At 33.8% G+C, this 18,081-nt stretch overlaps 1 protein-coding gene across 1 annotated transcript; it reads left to right on the top strand.

Moving 5' to 3' along the window:
* Positions 1-587: 587 nt before the first annotated feature.
* LOC125652138 (uncharacterized) lies at positions 588-16,847 on the top strand. Its single transcript, XM_048881124.2, has 12 exons — positions 588-1,610; positions 5,074-5,139; positions 7,892-8,099; positions 9,742-9,854; positions 10,331-10,462; positions 11,375-11,560; positions 12,081-12,151; positions 12,466-12,564; positions 12,694-12,767; positions 14,097-14,251; positions 14,801-14,893; positions 15,036-16,847. The coding sequence occupies exons 1-12, from the start codon at positions 1,476-1,478 to the stop codon at positions 15,138-15,140; spliced, it is 1,437 nt and encodes a 478-aa protein (XP_048737081.1). The 5' UTR covers positions 588-1,475; the 3' UTR covers positions 15,141-16,847.
* Positions 16,848-18,081: the final 1,234 nt, after the last annotated feature.

The raw sequence follows: 18,081 nt of genomic DNA, 5'->3' as shown, positions 1-18,081 counted from the left end.
ATATATTGTATAGATTAAAATATATTACCATAGTTACAGTTATGGACAGACACGGACAGTCTAACCAAAAAAGAGGAAGGCAGACTGACAAAAAGACAGCTCTAGCAGATAAACAATTTTGGTTACAAACATGAGCTGTATGGTTAGACAATATACCTACAGATCTATATGATCGAAAAGGGGACGACGTACCTAACTACCGCTGTAATACTGCTCTCTCTCTCTCTCTCTTTCTCTCTCCCTCTCCCCCCCTCTCCCTCTCTCTCTCTCTCTCTCTCTCTCTCTCACACACACACACACACACACACGTTAAAACGTTCAGTTCTTGATACAATGTAACTAAATTCATTTTCCTTTTTAAACTCATGAAGTTTTTATTTTCCAACAGTTAAGGGTCGGAAATGTTAAAAGGGGTACAAAATTAAGTTAATTTTAATTGCAACCCTCTCTGGGCTGTCCAAATCACATGGTGAAAAATCAATCAAGATTTTAAAAAAAAAATTTAATTAACCATACATCGACACACAAACACAAACAGCTGTATACCATTGATACTGGTATTCTTTATTATTATATCATGGTTTCATTTTTATCATTATTTTTCTTTTTGGTTAAAAATGCATGCAGGTTGTTTTTCTTCTTTAGTTACATATGTACATATCGACCTTGCTTATTCCGTCAGGGCCTTTATAATTACCACCTGCAGTTAATCAATTTATCATAATAGGCCTATATATCTGCAACTTAGAACAATTTTTTGCGAGTGTGGGAGTAAGTGAATTACTCTTTAGAGTGAAAGCGTTCTGGCAGTCGCTCTCCAACTAACTACCAAATTTAACAGCAGTAGATATAACAACAAAATAATAATAATAATAACGATGGGGAGGGGGGTGGTGTAGAAAGCCATGGAAGGATTTTAAGAACAGAATGAACAAAGTGTCATCTAGTTAAAAGTCACTCACTGGACTGGCATAATAATTTTATAATCGCTGGCCTGGGTTGTTTTTTTTAACTTGAGCCTCAATTTGAGGTATAATTTTGAATGTACGAGATGCCCGCTGGGTTATTGCTCAAGACGTTGGAACACCTTGCAAAACCTTACAAGTGATTGCGTCAAAAGGGGTAATAATCATGCCAAAAAAATAAATCCATGATATGTTTGGTGAACAAGTGAAGTATTTTATATCACCACGTAGTATCCTTACTTTCATTTTTCGGGAGCACCTGCTATAGGTTGTCATTGCGTTGATTAGATCATTGTGTACACTTCCTGTTTTTACCCAGACACGAGAAAAACTGTGTAAAATTACTTATAATCAAAGATTCTGCAAGGAACAGAGATAATTAATTTTATGAATTGTCAGAATGGATAGTCTGGAGGAAGATTATATTGTGCTCAAGTGAAATAATTTCCTCAGAAGCATTGTGTCATAATTATAACCATCTAACAAAACAGTTGGCAAGGGCGACAACTGATGGGTAACCATCACACTCATCATGACGGTAAAGAGAAATCCAATCCAGAATCTCACGGAGGTGGTGCCCTCTCCAGATCATCTGTATTTGGAAGCACAAAGTTTAACTCAGCCAGCCTCATCAAACTCTTCCAGGTTTGGCAAATAACTGTTCAATTAAAAGACTCCTAGATAAGATAAGATAAAATTTAGTATTAGATTTGTTAAACCAATTCTGGGCCCTTGAGGGCATATTTATAAGCATACGGTAATAAGACAGGAAAAAGTCCACAGTCTCAAGCCTGATCATCAATTTATAAATTTCCAATGTCCCAACATTAGCATCCAAGTGCTAGACTTGTTGATTTTTATTTAGAGTAGAAGTGATCTTACACTATACAGTGATATAAAAACCAATAAGTCTAGAACCTGCCTACAGTATATGTACATGTATTTAATGCATTGATTAAAAGCCCATGTCAAGACTGCTGAAAGGATTTTTAGGTGTATGTTCCTAGTTTCAAAAATCTTATCAAGGATATTTGAAATGCTGACTTTTGTATCAGATAACCGCCTGGATCCCTTGTAATATAAGGGACACAGTGAAGTCCATCTTCTTTGTATTGTGAAGGTTTCATCTGAATGTTATTTGACAAAGGAAAATTGATCAATCAAGTTTACAGTTGGACTGCTAACAAGTCATTTTACAATGCATTATTATTTTTTATTATTCACAGGATGCATTATTGTTTAGCCGTTAATTGTTGCTAACTAGATCTCTGAGTTCATTTCTAATTTTTAGTAGCTCCACCTTCACGTGACTAACAGACTTATCAAAATTAGGCTAATGGTTCAAAGTAGAAAAACTGTATTTGATAGGTTAATTTAATCAATAACCAAAGAAAATATATATAAGTTGCCAACTTTTTAAAGATGTCAGACATACTGTTCTGAGCAAAATTTTTATCAACATAAGTAAATTGCAAATTTTTAGTTAACAGCTGAGCATGATAAAAATGCATAAAAACTGGTTAAAATGCTAAAATCTTACATTAAACAGTTTCAAAAAACTGCTATTTTATAAATATATATAAATTACTTGTGGTTATTAAGGATTTCATTGTGTAAATAGACATACAATAGAGAAATACCAGCATAGGAGTAATTGACAACATTTTTGTAGTGCAGACAATTTATCATGCATAGAAAATATAAACCTTTTCAATATCAAATAGGTTACCTTTTTTTTATGTTACATTGTGAATAAAATTTCTCCAAATTAAAGCATGCACAAATTTTAATGAAATAAAGATTTTGAAAAAAGTTATGACATCACATGAGGATGGATCGAGCTACCTTAAGAAGGAATAACACACCAGAGAAATTTAATATGAATGAAAAATGGACGATATGTACAATGATATTTTGAAATTGAAAACTCTCAAATTTTACTTTAATAATCCAAAAATGCAGTTTTAGTAGAAAGTATTCTGGAAAATTATAACCCCTGCTGAACTCAAACCCGTGATCTACAGATTAGCAGTCATGCAACACATTAAGCTATTAAGCTACCTAGCTAGGCAATAAAATTTAAAAGGAATATACAAATATTGCTGATATTTATATTTTCATTCATGTTTTAAAAGTAACTCAGCAATTTAAATGACGACGTAGTATACCTTCTTAAAACACATTGTCTACACAGTTGCTTACGTATTAGAATCATGGCTCAGTATATTTTGTATTGGAATTAATACTAATTATATAAAAGAGTTACATGTTCCTTTCAAATGCCTTTAGAATCTGTTTTAGGTTTGTTCATAATACGGAATTCCAGTGTAGATTTTGAGTCATTAATGTACAAACATGATTGTGAAAGACTCCAAATGCACTGTAAGTCTACATGAACTGGCCCTCAAGGTCTGCCATAGCCACTTTGAGTTCATTAGCCACAGTTACAAATTAGTTCATTAACATTTTACACATATGAACTGTACTACAGTTGTCAAACTGTGAAAAATATTACCTTCATCAAGGCTCTTGAGAAATTTAGTTGTCAGTCTTACCGATTTATTTTCCATTATTTATGTCGACTGGGGAAAAAAAAAGAAGAGTCTCATTTATGAAACATTCAAACAATGCTTGATTGTCCATTATTTTTTTTGTTTATATTGGGCTTATTTTTGTGCTAAGTAAGCACTTTTGATTTGTTCTCAACATCCTTGCATACATATAGGAAGAAAGCTTGCAGTTTTAAAATCAACATCGAATGGCTATAAGATTTCCAAATTGATAGGAGGGGGAAAATGTTATTTTCAAATTTATATTTAAATACATGTGCATGAAATTGAGATTTACATGTAAAAATGCATTTTGATTTTTTTTTCATAAATTTTATCTGTATTTTTAATGCCCCTGTATCGAAGATTGGGGGGGGGGGGGGGGGCATTCTGTTCTAAACTTTGACCTTGCTGATAACCTTTCATTCAATGGTGATTAATATGGCTCTCATATTTCATTTGTGCATTTATTGTGACTATAGACCTTTCTTTTTTGGTACCAAAGGTTTTGATCTCATGACTTTCATTTTGAAACCTGACCTACTTTTAAGAAAAGTTAACCTAGGCAATATCTCCTGGGCTTTTGTACTTTGTATAGATTCCTTATGACAAGACCATTCATTTGATACCATGATCTTTAACCCTGGAGTATGACCCAAATTTCAAAACTTTTACCTTGCTCATAACTTCTGAATAATGAGTGATAGGGCTCTCATATTTCATATACATGTATATGCATTCTTGTGATGAGACTTTTTTGTTTGATACCAAAGTTTTTGACCTTGTACCTTTCACCTTGGAGTTTGACATACTTTTTTTTAAAAATAGGTTAACCTTGGCAATACCTTCTGAACTATTTAGGGTAGGGCCTTCATGTTATGTGTATAATTCCTTATGTTTCTTTGTTAGCACTGGGTAGGCTAGTGTTTCACAAACACATCTTGTGATGTAAACTTGGTTGATGTTACTGTATTATATACCATCCTAGAAATGATATACATGCATCATAATACATTTATTAATAAATTAAAATTTTCATTATGAATCATAAGTAAATTACATTGAATATGTTTGGAAAAATTAATCATAAGGAATTACTCAAATCTGGACCCATGTTATACAATTGGTTTAGGGCAGTTTATACTTTGCAGTTTATAAAGCATAAACTGCCACAAACCAATTCATATTGTATAAATTGGTTCCATATTAGATTCATTCCTTGATTTAAAATAAATAAATAATGAGCTAAAAAGTGTGCAAAATGAAAAATAAGTTTTTCTCAGCATTTTAATTTGACTTTATTTATTTGGATTCATCTGACTATAATTTTTTCATGAAAGATATAGAGGATATCTATATTGTGTGTTTTGATATTTGGTTTATCCAACTCGTTGATATGGTGTATTTATTTGAGAGGCTTGCTGAGCGAATAAATACACCATATCAACGAGTTGGATAAAAAGGTATAAAGTGTGGTAAGATAACTAAAGTAAAAGTTTGAATGATTCTTGAGTTGCAAAGTACATCAGTTTCACCAAAATATGACCTCTTTCTTTCAGAAACTTGAGTTGACGGCCGACGAAAAAAACAGACACCCTGGAGAACTAAGTAGAGCCACATTCGAGGTACATCAGCCATTGTCAGTACTTCATCAATTATCAGTATGTCAGTCATTGTCAGTGTGTCAGTCATTGTCAGTGTGTCAGTCATTGTCAGTATGTTAGCCATTGTCAGTGTGTCAGTCATTGTTAGTATGTTAGCCATTGTCAGTACTTCATCAATTATCAGTATGTTAGCCATTGTCAGTGTGTCAGTCATTGTTAGTATGTTGGCCATTGTTAGTACATCAGCTATTGTCAGAGCAGTCTAATGAGGAATCTTTATGTGACTCTAGGAATGTAGTCAGATCAACAAGCAAATAGATCTTATTATAATTAAAAAGAATGTCCTTAGATTTAATTCAGCAGAAAGAGGCTTAATGCTGCAGAGAAAAACCCTCCTTGCCAGTTATAATCATTGTCTGTTATTTCCTGCCATTCTTCTTGGATATGATTATTGATGTTATATGCATGCAGATCAGACCTCCTCCCCTTCCAAAAGAAAAAAAACCCTAATCAGAAATGATGCAAGTTGGTTATAATTGTACCTGTATATACTGGGATTACTTGTACATCGGGGACTTTCTGCACACTAAAGTTACGCTGGTGTTTAGAAAACCTCTGATGTACAAACAGTATAAGAAGTATAGAAGCAGTATAAGCAGCAAATATTGAGCAGATGTAAAAAGTATATATCGAGAAGAATGTCAGACACTTTCACAAAGCTCGAGATGTTGAAAAGGTGCATATAAGCTTTTGTAAAAAGCTTTTAGGTGTAAACAATAAAACCTGCAATAATTTAGTTTACTGCAAACTTGGTAGAGTTCCTCTAGCAATCAAAATGAAACTTTGAATATTTAAGTATTGGTTTAAATTAAAACAATCAAATAACTGTATCTTAAAAGCATGCTATGATGAATGAGTTTCCTGTATGATAGTTGGACTGTAAACTTTCAAAGAGAACTGGCAAATCTAGGTTTATCTTATCTTTAGAATGTCTCAAATGTAAATAATAATACTTACAAGTTAATTGAACAATGTACGATTGATGTTTACAACAAACAATTTTAGAAAACATTTCAAATTCACCAAAAGGTTTTTTATATCAGCATTTGATTGATAACTTTTGTTTACAGTTTTACTTGACAAAACCCATTGGCTCTGTGCACAAATCTTTTATTACTCGCTTTAGAACTTCATCTCATAAACTGAATGTTGAAGTTGGAAGACATAATAATATAGTCAGAGAACGACGGTTATGCACTGTTTGTGAGCTAAATGATGTAGAGGATGAGTTCCACTTTATTTTAAAATGCCCTCTATATGATGACTTGAGAAAAAAATATGTGAAGAAATTCTATTATACAAAACCCAGTGTTTTCAAACTGATTAAACTACTCGGTGTTAAAAATACTAAAAAACTGATTAATATTGGAAAAAATTTACTGTATGATACTAAGCTACGAAACTCTCATAAGGTGTGATATCATTTGTTTAATCTAAATTGTCCATCGTTGTAACATTGTTGTCTATTCACTCTCCACAATTCCATTTTTGTTTGTTTGTATAATTGTATTTATGTATATGATATCGTTTGTTTGTATAATTGTATTTATGTATATGATATCGTTTGTTTGTATAATTGTATTTAATATGTATATGATATAGTTTGTTTGTATAATTGTATGTATGTACATGATATCGTTTGTTTGTTTATATGATTGTATTTATGTACATGATATCGTTTGTTTGTATGATTGTATTTATGTATATGATATCGTTTGTTTGTATGATTGTATTTATGTACATGATATTGTTTGTTTGTATGATTGTATTTATGTACATGATATCGTTTGTTTGTATGATTGTATTTATGTACATGATATCGTTTGTTTGTATGATTGTATTTGTGTACATGATATGGATTGTTTGTATAATTGTATTTATGTATATGATATGGATTGTTTGTATAATTGTATTTATGTATATGATATGGATTGTTTGTATAATTGTATTTATGTATATGATATGGTTTGTTTGTATAATTGTATTTATGTATATGATATTGTTTGTTTGTATGATTGTATTTGTGTACATGATATGGATTGTTTGTATAATTGTATTTATGTATATGATATGTATTGTTTGTATAATTGTATTTATGTATATGATATGGATTGTTTGTATAATTGTATTTATGTATATGATATGGTTTGTTTGTATAATTGTATTTATGTATATGATATTGTTTGTTTGTATGATTGTATTTGTGTATATGATATGGATTGTTTGTATAATTGTATTTATGTATATGATATGGATTGTTTGTATAATTGTATTTATGTATATGATATGGTTTGTTTGTATAATTGTATTTATGTATATGATATCGTTTGTTGGGGGCTCACGGAAATAAAGAATCAGAATCGGTTGCTAACTATCCACTGGAAGATTAGGAAAGGTAATCAACTTTTCCAACTGAACGTTGATTACCTCCCCTAATCTTCCAGTGGATAGTGACAATCTCACAATGTGCTGTGACAGTCACAATCACACGCTTCTACTGGAATTCATTCTGTTAAAAGTTTGTAGGATAGTGGATGTTTGATAGAAATACCATCATTGACCTTACAAGACTATATAATGGCTCTATATATTTCAGAATACTTTTCATGGTCTACTTTACAAATAGCTATAGATAGATTTTTTGGAATACCTTTCACCGTCAACTTCACAATTTTTCAGAATGCATTTCATGGTCCACTTCACAATTTTTCAGAATGCCTTTCATGGTCCACTTCACAAGTTTGGAAAATTGTTGTACACTCAGATGGTCCGACAGACGACTAGCAGTGAAAGAGAAAGAATCACCAAGGAACAGTTTACAAAGGCTGGCAAAGAGCTACTGAAACTGTATGATGAGCCCTCACAGCTTCAGTACTACTTCAAATTATTTGCCAGCGGAAAGGATCACCTAACTAAGGAAGGTATGTGTCCATGTCCTCCCTCTAACTCCAGTGTCGCTGGGCATCATTGCTTACAGTCATGTGAGGTGATGATTGGTTATCTAATGTGAGGTGATGATTGGTTATCTATGTGAGGTGATGATTGGTTATCTATGTGAGGTGATGATTGGTTATCTATGTGAGGTGATGATTGGTTATCTATGTGAGGTGATGATTGGTTATCTAATGTGAGGTGATGATTGGTTATCTATGTGAGGTGATGATTGGTTATCTATGTGAGGTGATGATTGGTTATCTAATGTGAGGTGATGATTGGTTATCTATGTGAGGTGATGATTGGTTCACTAATGCGAGATGTTGATGATTGATGATGTCCACCATTGGACACCTTCAATCCATTTTTGGCACATTGTGAAACAAAACTGCATTTTCCCCATAATGATAATTTTCTTTGTGTGAACTAGGTTGCATGTTGTTTGATGCATATTGTATGATATTGTGTGTTTGTGTATTGTATGAGATTGTGTTGTATGAGGTTGTGTGTTGTATGAGGTTGTGTGTTGTATGAAGTTGTGTGTTATATGATGTGTGTTGTATGAGGTTGTGTGTTATATGATGTGTGTTGTATGAGATAGTGTGTTGTATGAGATAGTGTGTTGTATGAGGTTGTGTGTTGTATGATGTGCGCTGAATGATGATATTTGGTGACACAGGTCCAAATCTTTGTTATTTCTGCATTTACATAGCAGGGTTCGAAATTAACTCATGTCCGTAAGTCCGAGACTAGTAAAAAACGTGTCGGACTAGTGAACTCTCTATAGTACTAGTCCGTACGGACTAGTGAAAATCCAGAAATCAATCTTGAATTGGTAAAGATTTTTAGCAAGATTTGTCTGAGTCTCTTAGATGTTTGAACTTATGGTTGATTACCTGCATGGATAAGTGTTTGCATGACTATGACAGCCTGATCTTCCTAACACATGGAGTGTGTTCGAGACCGCCGTTCTTCGAACGTGCACAAATTGTCAAATTCCTGCCGATTCTGAACGCCGAGTACACATCACGAGAATGTGTTCTAGGTGCAAGAATTGCAAGTAGTGTGGTCTGAGAACATGCGCATTTGTGCGCACATTTTCTCGACATTCGTGACTCTAACACAGAAGTTCATAACACTATAGCTCATGACTTGGTCAATCGAGTGAATTGTTTTTACTTTATTGATAAAATTTCGAACTCTTGTGACTTTAAGATCTGAGCACCAAAACGATCTCGAACGCACTTATGGACATTTATAAAAGGATTAACTCGGAGGTTAATATTATATGCTTCTGAAGATCTTGAATGCGAAATAAAATATGGTGGTCTCTTTTTCTTCTATAGGTGTCAGAAATTGAATTGTTTGCAACTGTGATGTGTTTGATTTGATTAAATACTATTGAATAAAATGAAGATCATTTTATTATATACTGGACGGACTAGTGAAATGCTTTGCTGACTAGTGAACATCAACAGTTACTAGTCCGTACAGACTAGTGCTTGAAAAAGTTAATTTCGAACCCTGCATAGGTATGGAGTTTCTGAGCAAATGTGTAGCAACAGAAGTTAACACCAAACCTCACCACTGTGAGTTGTAAATGTTTGTAGCTGTGTGTTCTGTTTCCAGACGCCCTACAGATGATAATTGTGTCCTATACCCTGACCCTCTCAGCCTCCATGATTCCGTACTCTAAAGGTAGTACTGATGATGAACTGTTTGAGGGTGTCGTACAAGGCATGGTAAGATCACGAACTTCTCCGGCATCAATTATTAAAATCAGTTGGATATTTGACATTGTGTGATACTCGTCCTCACTGCAGTTACATACCAAATGCACACAGTACTGCTATTTTAGATATATGCTCTTGAAAACTATTAGAAAATGATGTTGACCATTTTCAAGTTCATTAGTAGAAAATGCAAATTTCTTTGATGGATTTTCAAAATACTGTAAACGTGGACGTGTTCATGCATAGATCTTTTGCGAACCAAACACATCGGATTTAATTACGTGATGAGCATCATCAATTAATAAATTGCATAACTATGGGAATTACGTGTGGGGGTAATTTACACGAAAATCTTGTAATCAGATATTTAGTATAATAACCCTCACATGTGAATTTCCTCATTTACAGTAGGAATTTATGATAGGAAATGTTATAATACGTGCCTACTTAATATTTCATGCATTTCTTCTATCTTGTACTTTCAGTTCGGTATAAATGAGAGGATGACATTTGATGACTTCATCACCTGGTCAAAGAAGAACAGCCCCCATTTGTTCTGTGGGGTTCACAACTGGGTGTATCAGATCCTCACAGGGTCCAAAATGCCTTCAGAACTGGTAAATAATCTCATAGAAGATCAATCATGGAAATCACACCATATATTTTTCATCAGATCAAAATGAAGCTCACTCTTATGTTGCATTTTTATTTCAGTTTTAAGGTGGTGAGTTTGATTGTCTATTGAAAAGTAATAAACACTTGTCTCTGTTTGCTACATATTCATAGACACAGTGATAATTCTCTACAAATTCCATTTATCATCACTTCTCTGTGTTTGTTGATGCACATGTGATGATCATTTAAGTTTACCATCAAAAGGTTTGTCAGAAACATTCAGTGATCGGCCTGTAACTAGATATCCAATAAGTCTGTTGAAAACATTCAGTGATCTGAGTGTAACAAGATATCCAATAGGTCTATTGGAAACATTCAGTGATCGACCTGTAATGAGATATCAAATAGGTTTGTGAAAAACATTCTTTGATCGGGCTGTAACGAGATATCCAATCACTTTGTCAAAAACATTCAGTGATTGGTCAGAAATGAGATATCCAATAGGTCTGTCAAAAACATTCTTTGATCAGCCTGTAACGAGATATCCAATCGCTTTGTCAGAAACATTCAGTGATTGGTCAGAAATGAGATATCCAATAGGTCTGTCGAAAACGTTCTTTGATCAGCCTGCAACGAGATATCCAATCGCGTTTTCAGAAACATTCAGTGATTGGTCAATAATGATATAGATATTGGGACCAATAGATCTGTCCAAAACATTCAGTGATTGGTCAGAAATGAGATATCCAAGAGGTCTGTCAAAAACATTCTTTGATCAGCCTGTAACGAGATATCCAATCGCTTTGTTAGAAACATTCAGTGATCGGACTGCAACTAGATATCTGATAGACTTAGTATTTTGTTGAAGAGATCTTGCATACTTTGAGTCACTGATGATAATTTCGATTCTGCAGGAAACAGTCAAGGTCCCTCAGCTGGAGAGATTTGTGGAGGATAAATATGTGATGAGTATGGGGATGCTATGGATGCTGACGACTGTGATACCGCAGTCCTACACCCACAACCAGGCCGAGGAGAAAAAGGAGAAAACCAGCGAAAAGAACCCCCTCCTCAACTCGTACCATCTCATCATGCGACTGGTGAGTACAAACTCTTGTCTTACTCTCAGACATATGTAAATATCTACCATTTTATCATGTGATTGATGGGTACAAACTCTGTTTTTACTATTGGACACATCTAAATATCTACCATTTTATCACATGATAGGTATGTACAAACTCTTACTATCGGACAACACATCTAAATATCTACCATTTTATCATGTGATTGGTAGGTACAAACTCTCTCTTACATGTGTTTTCAGATACACATATTTTGTAGACCACAGAATGTTAATTATTTAGACTAGCAGATACAAAATCACCACACTTCCTAGCATTGGCAAAAGCGAGTAAAGGAAGAAGCTAAGTTCCTTCAGATCGACATATAAATGCATTGAACTCAACACCTCACCATAAAGGGGTTGTCTACAACTCCAACATCCTCACATACACAGTGTCTTTAAATGTTACATAAAAGTTTCATTCACTTGTTCACGAGTCTTTAAAGGCGTAATCTCTCTGTGACGTGACCTTCGCTTCTCTCCGACTATTGCAGGCCCAACTGACCCGTTGCCAGAGCTGGACTTTGTTGTATGACAGCAGAGAACACGGCCTCTCTCATAACAGGTAGCAAGCACTTAACTCCCTTTGGCACAATGGTTTGCTATAAGTATATATCACAGCATGTTTGTGTAATTGTTCTTCATATTGCATACAGTGTTTAGAAATTTTTTCTCCATTTTACATGTATTTTTGCTCAGACATATTGGAAAGCAATTTTGTTTTATTTTAAATTTGCCGAAAACCAAGTTGCTACTCTAAGGTAATGAGTAAGTTTTGAATTCACCCATTCAGGATGAAGGAAAATAAAACGGGTGAAAATTTCCCGGTATTCTCTATACAACTTTTCACTGAATGCTCAGTGTCATTGTTTCCTTCAGATTTCATCACCACATTTCTGCCTATCATGGTCCCACGATTACCCTGATCTCGTTTGAGGGCAGAAACATTTACTGTCTGGCTCTGGATAAACCATGGAGGTAGGGCAGGAAAATCTGTACCAAAATTGTATAACTGCAGCCAATCAAATAATTGTCTTCAAAATTGTTAGGAACTGGACATGTAATTTGTTTAAATCTGATTGATAAGATTCGATGATTTACTTGCAGAGAGGGAGCCAGTAGGTTTGGAGGAGAAGATGCTATGTTAATCCAGATTTCTCCAATATTCAGAGTAATGCAAAGTGAGTTCCAGCATATGTACTGATTGTACAGTAAAACACGTTATGTACTGATTGTGCAGTAAAACATGTTATGTACTGATTGTGCAGTAAAACATGTTATGTACTGATTGTGCAGTAAAACATGTTATGTACTGATTGTGCAGTAAAACATGTTATGTACTGATTGTGCAGTAAAACCTGTTATGTACTGATTGTGCAGTAAAACATGTTATGTACTGATTGTGCAGTAAAACATGTTATGTACTGATTGTACAGTAAAACCTGTTATGTACTGATTGTACAGTAAAACATGTTATGTACTGATTGTACAGTAAAACCTGTTATGTACTGATTGTACAGTAAAACCTGTTATGTACTGATTGTACAGTAAAACCTGTTATGTACTGATTGTACAGTAAAACCTGTTATGTACTGATTGTACAGTAAAACCTGTTATGTACTGATTGTACAGTAAAACCTGTTTATACAGATTAACAAACACACTTATAATGTATTCACATTGATTGGGACGTGATATTTATTCCCCTATGAAATGAATGTAAGGAAAATTTTATTGAATATACATTTAACAAAGTATAGTAAACTGTTTTTCACTGGCCTTGGAGGTTCACTATAACCATATTTTACTATGAATAAATCTTTTGGCATATCTTTCTTCATATGTTCATAATTTGTTGTATTTTGCCTTTTTGGACTCTGATTAGAATAAAGATTTCTATTCTGTGTATAATCTTCTCAATATTTATATGATAAAGGTTGAAATAATCAAATAATTTTTAATATCCCTCGCAAACGAAGTTTGGGGAGTTTATTGGTTTTACCTTGTCTGTCCATGTACTGTATGCATTTTGTCCAGAGATTTTTTTAGAAGCTGTGCATTTCATTTTCTTTGCCCAAAAGTTTCTTAAGATATTGTTTACTATGTAAACCGGTGCACCTGGTATTTTCAGATGTATTGGTTTCACCATGTCTGTCTGTTTTTTCATCCATCCATCTGTTATAGGGGCAATTGGTTTCACCTTGTTATGTGTGATAAATATCAAGGTCAAAGGAATTTATTGTGGCCCATAACTTGTATTCAGGTGAAACATGAATAATGTTGAAACTCGTGTCTTTCTGGTCTTCAGCTATACAATATTTCAGGTATGCTCCAATATGAGTGAGCCTCGTGGGGAGTAATAGTCTGTTAGGACAGGTCTGGTTTTATTTAAACACATAATTAGCTATTCATGAATAATGAATGTAGGAATTAGAGTATTTTTAGTGCATTAAGATCAAGGATTCCATGCTGAAAGTTTGTTTAGTGAGTGTGTACATTTCATATTTTAGGTAATGGTCCCCTCACAACGTGGAATGAGTATTCACGAGACCTACGTAAAGGAATTTACTTGGGGAAGGAGGGTCGATCTTTGGTGCTATTTATTCCTGCCGATTTTGACTCTGTGGAACATTACGGAGTGAATTGTGCTCTTCACAAAATGGAGGCAAGAAATTCAATACATCATCTGCTAACCACTGCAAAATTACATATTTTCATGGGATATTTTTTGTAGCTCGAGAAAAGAATACACGACTTTAAAGTCTTTAATACAATGTGTTTTTATGCTCCCCCGAAATTGTTCAGGGGAGCATGTAGTTGCTGTCTTGTCTGTCCATCTGAGTTCATATCTCCTAAGTCTCTCATCAGAAATTGATCACATGGACTTTTGGACCAAGGTCATTTAGGAAAGGTCAAGGTCAATCAGAACATATGAAAGTTCCTTATTTCAACAGTTTTTGAACAGGTATTGATCATATATCACACAAATAAGTAATAAGCAAATGGCTTTCAGACAAGGGTTACTGAAGGTCATTTTCTAAAGGTCAAGGTCACTCAGAACACATACCTTATATATGAAAAAAAAACAAACTTTCATTTCAACAATATTTCAACAGTTATTGATCATTGTGTGAGTCATATATCATATAAAGTAGTTCATTGGTTAAGTGCCGTTTGGGGAGCATTCAACAGTTGTATTGATATTTGTTTGTAGATGTGGGGATGTGGTGCGTCACACATCCACGAAGAACAAGTGAAACAGAAACAATGGGAGAAGAAGGAAACCAATAAAAATGCCACAAGGAAGGTAACTCTGGTTTGACACAGGCTGTGTGAATTATTCAATGGAATTAATAAATGTAGTCAGTTTTCTTCATCATTTTTGTAAGTCTAGAAATAACATATCTATTGTGAATTGTGTTTTGATTTCTGTATGCAATGCATTTCAGTTAAACGTTGACTTGGGTAAATGGGAAGAAAATCCAGACAAACAGATTCTGCAGTGGGGTGGCATTAATGTGGAGCACCAGTACAGCCGGGACAGTGGATTCTAGAGGGAACCAATTTAGGGAAATTCCCATCATTCCAGGGTTACCTGTGCCCATTATCTTCAAGATTGGGAGATTGAGATATAAGAGAGATATCTGGTGACTGACTGATGTACAGTTCATTCCTTTTGACTTTCAGAGTACAAGCATAGTCTTTCTTACAAATTCATGTAGAATGTATTCACAATGATTCATATTTTAAAGCATCATTCGTATGTATAGGGTAATTCAATGCTCTCTGCTCATTAATAGGGAATGTAATGCCGTGATTAGTGGTAGTCAATGGTGCTGCTAGACAAAACATGTGAAGGTTGATAGGGTAATTCGTTTTCTGTGTGTGTTTATTTACTGCTATATGTTAATTTACACAGCTTGAATCAGAATCTCATAAAATTTCGACATTCCAGAGATGAATAGTTGTTATGTAAAATGTGGCATTATCAATGCTTTTTTGTATGATTTACATGTGATAATCCGGTACACATATTGTTACACATGCTTATTATTATGTAAAAGTTTGGATAGAACTTCCTTCAGCTGGAAGCTAACTGTGATGTGTGTGACAATCATTTACCAGGTTATTGCTTTCATTTTATGTCCAACTTATATTTTTTAAGTACCATAACAGCATTGAGGGGGGGGGGGGGGGGGTCAATGTTAAAAATAGACAACAGTGTAGTATACCATGGTCAGATTACCTGCTCTTTCTTCTAGGTCATAAATTCGGGCCATATAGTGGATAGATTTGCTACAGTATAATTCTAATATTTCCAGAGGGTTTTAATTCCCCGTGATTTACAGATTTATATGGTTTCATAAATTTCCATGGCATCAAATTTTGTAGATTTCTCAAAAAATACAGTTTCATTAATATGTAATATCATGGAACCTGCTCTTTTTATCTTCTTAAGTTTATAAGGGAAAACGGTCATCAATTGACTTTGTGATCTAACGCAACCCAGGATTCAAAGAGAAAGAAACCATGGTAGTCACTTTCATTATCAATTTAATCAAGAGAGACTTAGTACATTTAGCTGTTTGTAGTGTTCCCCATGACACAGTGATCTAGTCATACAAAGAACTGTGTTCATTTCCTAATCAGGTTAGTCAGTAGTGTACATAGATTTGTACTGTAGATGTAGAGATAGACACAGTCATAATAATGGACAAGCAGGCATTCCGTCGATTCAACGATTGCTTAGGATCAGGATAAAAATAATGTGTGCATAGACTTCTAGAGAGCAGCTTTAGGGGTGTATGATCTCATAGACTTCTAGAGAGCAGCTTTAGGGGTGTATGATCTCATAGACTTCTAGAGAGCAGCTTTAGGGGTGTATGATCTCAATGACACTGTCTCGGTGAAATTTTACTATCTTAGAATTATACTATCGGGCCAATTCTTGTAGAAACATAAAAATTGTGATATTGGTATAGAATTTTGTAGTAATGAGAAGTAGCAGACTGATTGCATCATAATTATTTGTAGGTCTATTATTACATGTATATGTGTGATTATACTACTTGATTTTGTGAACTGTTTGAGATCAATCAATTTCTGTGTTTCCATCAACATGTAAACATTATTATGAAAGAAATTCACATTGTGTTACATTATTGACATAATCTACTGTCACTTTGATGCCTTTGTGGTCTAGTACTTGGAATACTTTCTTATGTATAATGATAGGGAAAATATAATGTCTTTATATATTGGATTTTGTATGACTTCTTTTTTATGCGGTGAAATGGGCACCTCCTTGTACCCCAAAAAAGTTTATGGCATGGGCAGTATCTGAGCACGTCTTGTTTGAATCAGTGGTTGATTGGTGCCAAATGAGCTTAGCCTTTGTGCCTTATGCATTATATCGGAAGCTAAAAAGGTGTTGATAAAAAAAAAAATTAGAAATGGTCTACTTTAACTTTGCCTATCAAATTTGAAACATAAAACACAATTATATATTTGGTAAAGGTTGAGGCTTCATTTCAGGTCAAGGTCATCCTTACAGGATTATAGTTTGAACTGGATTTCTGGTCAGAATAAAAGATATTAAGATTCTATTACTGGGAGAATTGTGAATGCAACCAATATGAGGTGTGTTGTGTGACATCAAGAGTTGTTAGAGATTTCTGTATATCACCTGTCGGATTTCTATGATCACATGATTTTTTTAATCATTATTTTTATAAGTAAAATGTGTGCCTTCAATATACAAATATGATAAATGGTCTTGCTGAAAGATTCGCATATGTATATTTTACATAATAAATCCTTTGCAATATAAATCCTCTTATAATTTAAATGCAATCTGTTTTTGTGGGTTAAGTTCTTCAAGGGATTTATTGGATGTTGGGAGTTATAACATCTGTTAATGTTAAAGAGATGACATTTATTTCTTTGTTTTAGTTATCTGTCAGTTTGATTTACCTGTTGAAACACAAGAGGAAAACATACAAAAACCAAAAAACCAAAAATAAAAAAAGCTAAAAATAAACAAGTCCTGAACCCACATTTATTGAATTTCTTAATTTTTACATGTACAGACATTCTGATTCGAAGTAAATGTTAGACAATACTCACACACTGAATATAACTTAGCAGTACACAATAAGATAATCTTGATTTGTGTAGAACATTTATAGCAATTTTCAATTCATGTACAGTGTACACGTAAGTTGTAAATACCATTAACTAATCATTATAACATATAAATACTGACTCTTAGTTTAGGTGTCCATTATGCATGCACGGATCTAAGGGGAATTGGGAGGGGGTGGGGGTCCAACCCCTCCCCCCTTTTAGAATTTGCAAAGTATATACCATCATGATATATGAAGAAATGAGTTATTTCATTTGTGTACTACGTATGAGGACAACCAATCACAAAATCAACATGAAATAATTACTACAAAGAGTTTCAAAAGACATGTATACTGGAATGATTTGTTT

This window comes from Ostrea edulis, chromosome 1, assembly GCF_947568905.1.
Source record: "Ostrea edulis chromosome 1, xbOstEdul1.1, whole genome shotgun sequence".
NCBI classification, from domain to species: domain Eukaryota; kingdom Metazoa; phylum Mollusca; class Bivalvia; order Ostreida; family Ostreidae; genus Ostrea; species Ostrea edulis.
Note: the sequence above shows the minus strand (reverse complement) of the source record. Positions and strands in the feature narration are given on the sequence as shown.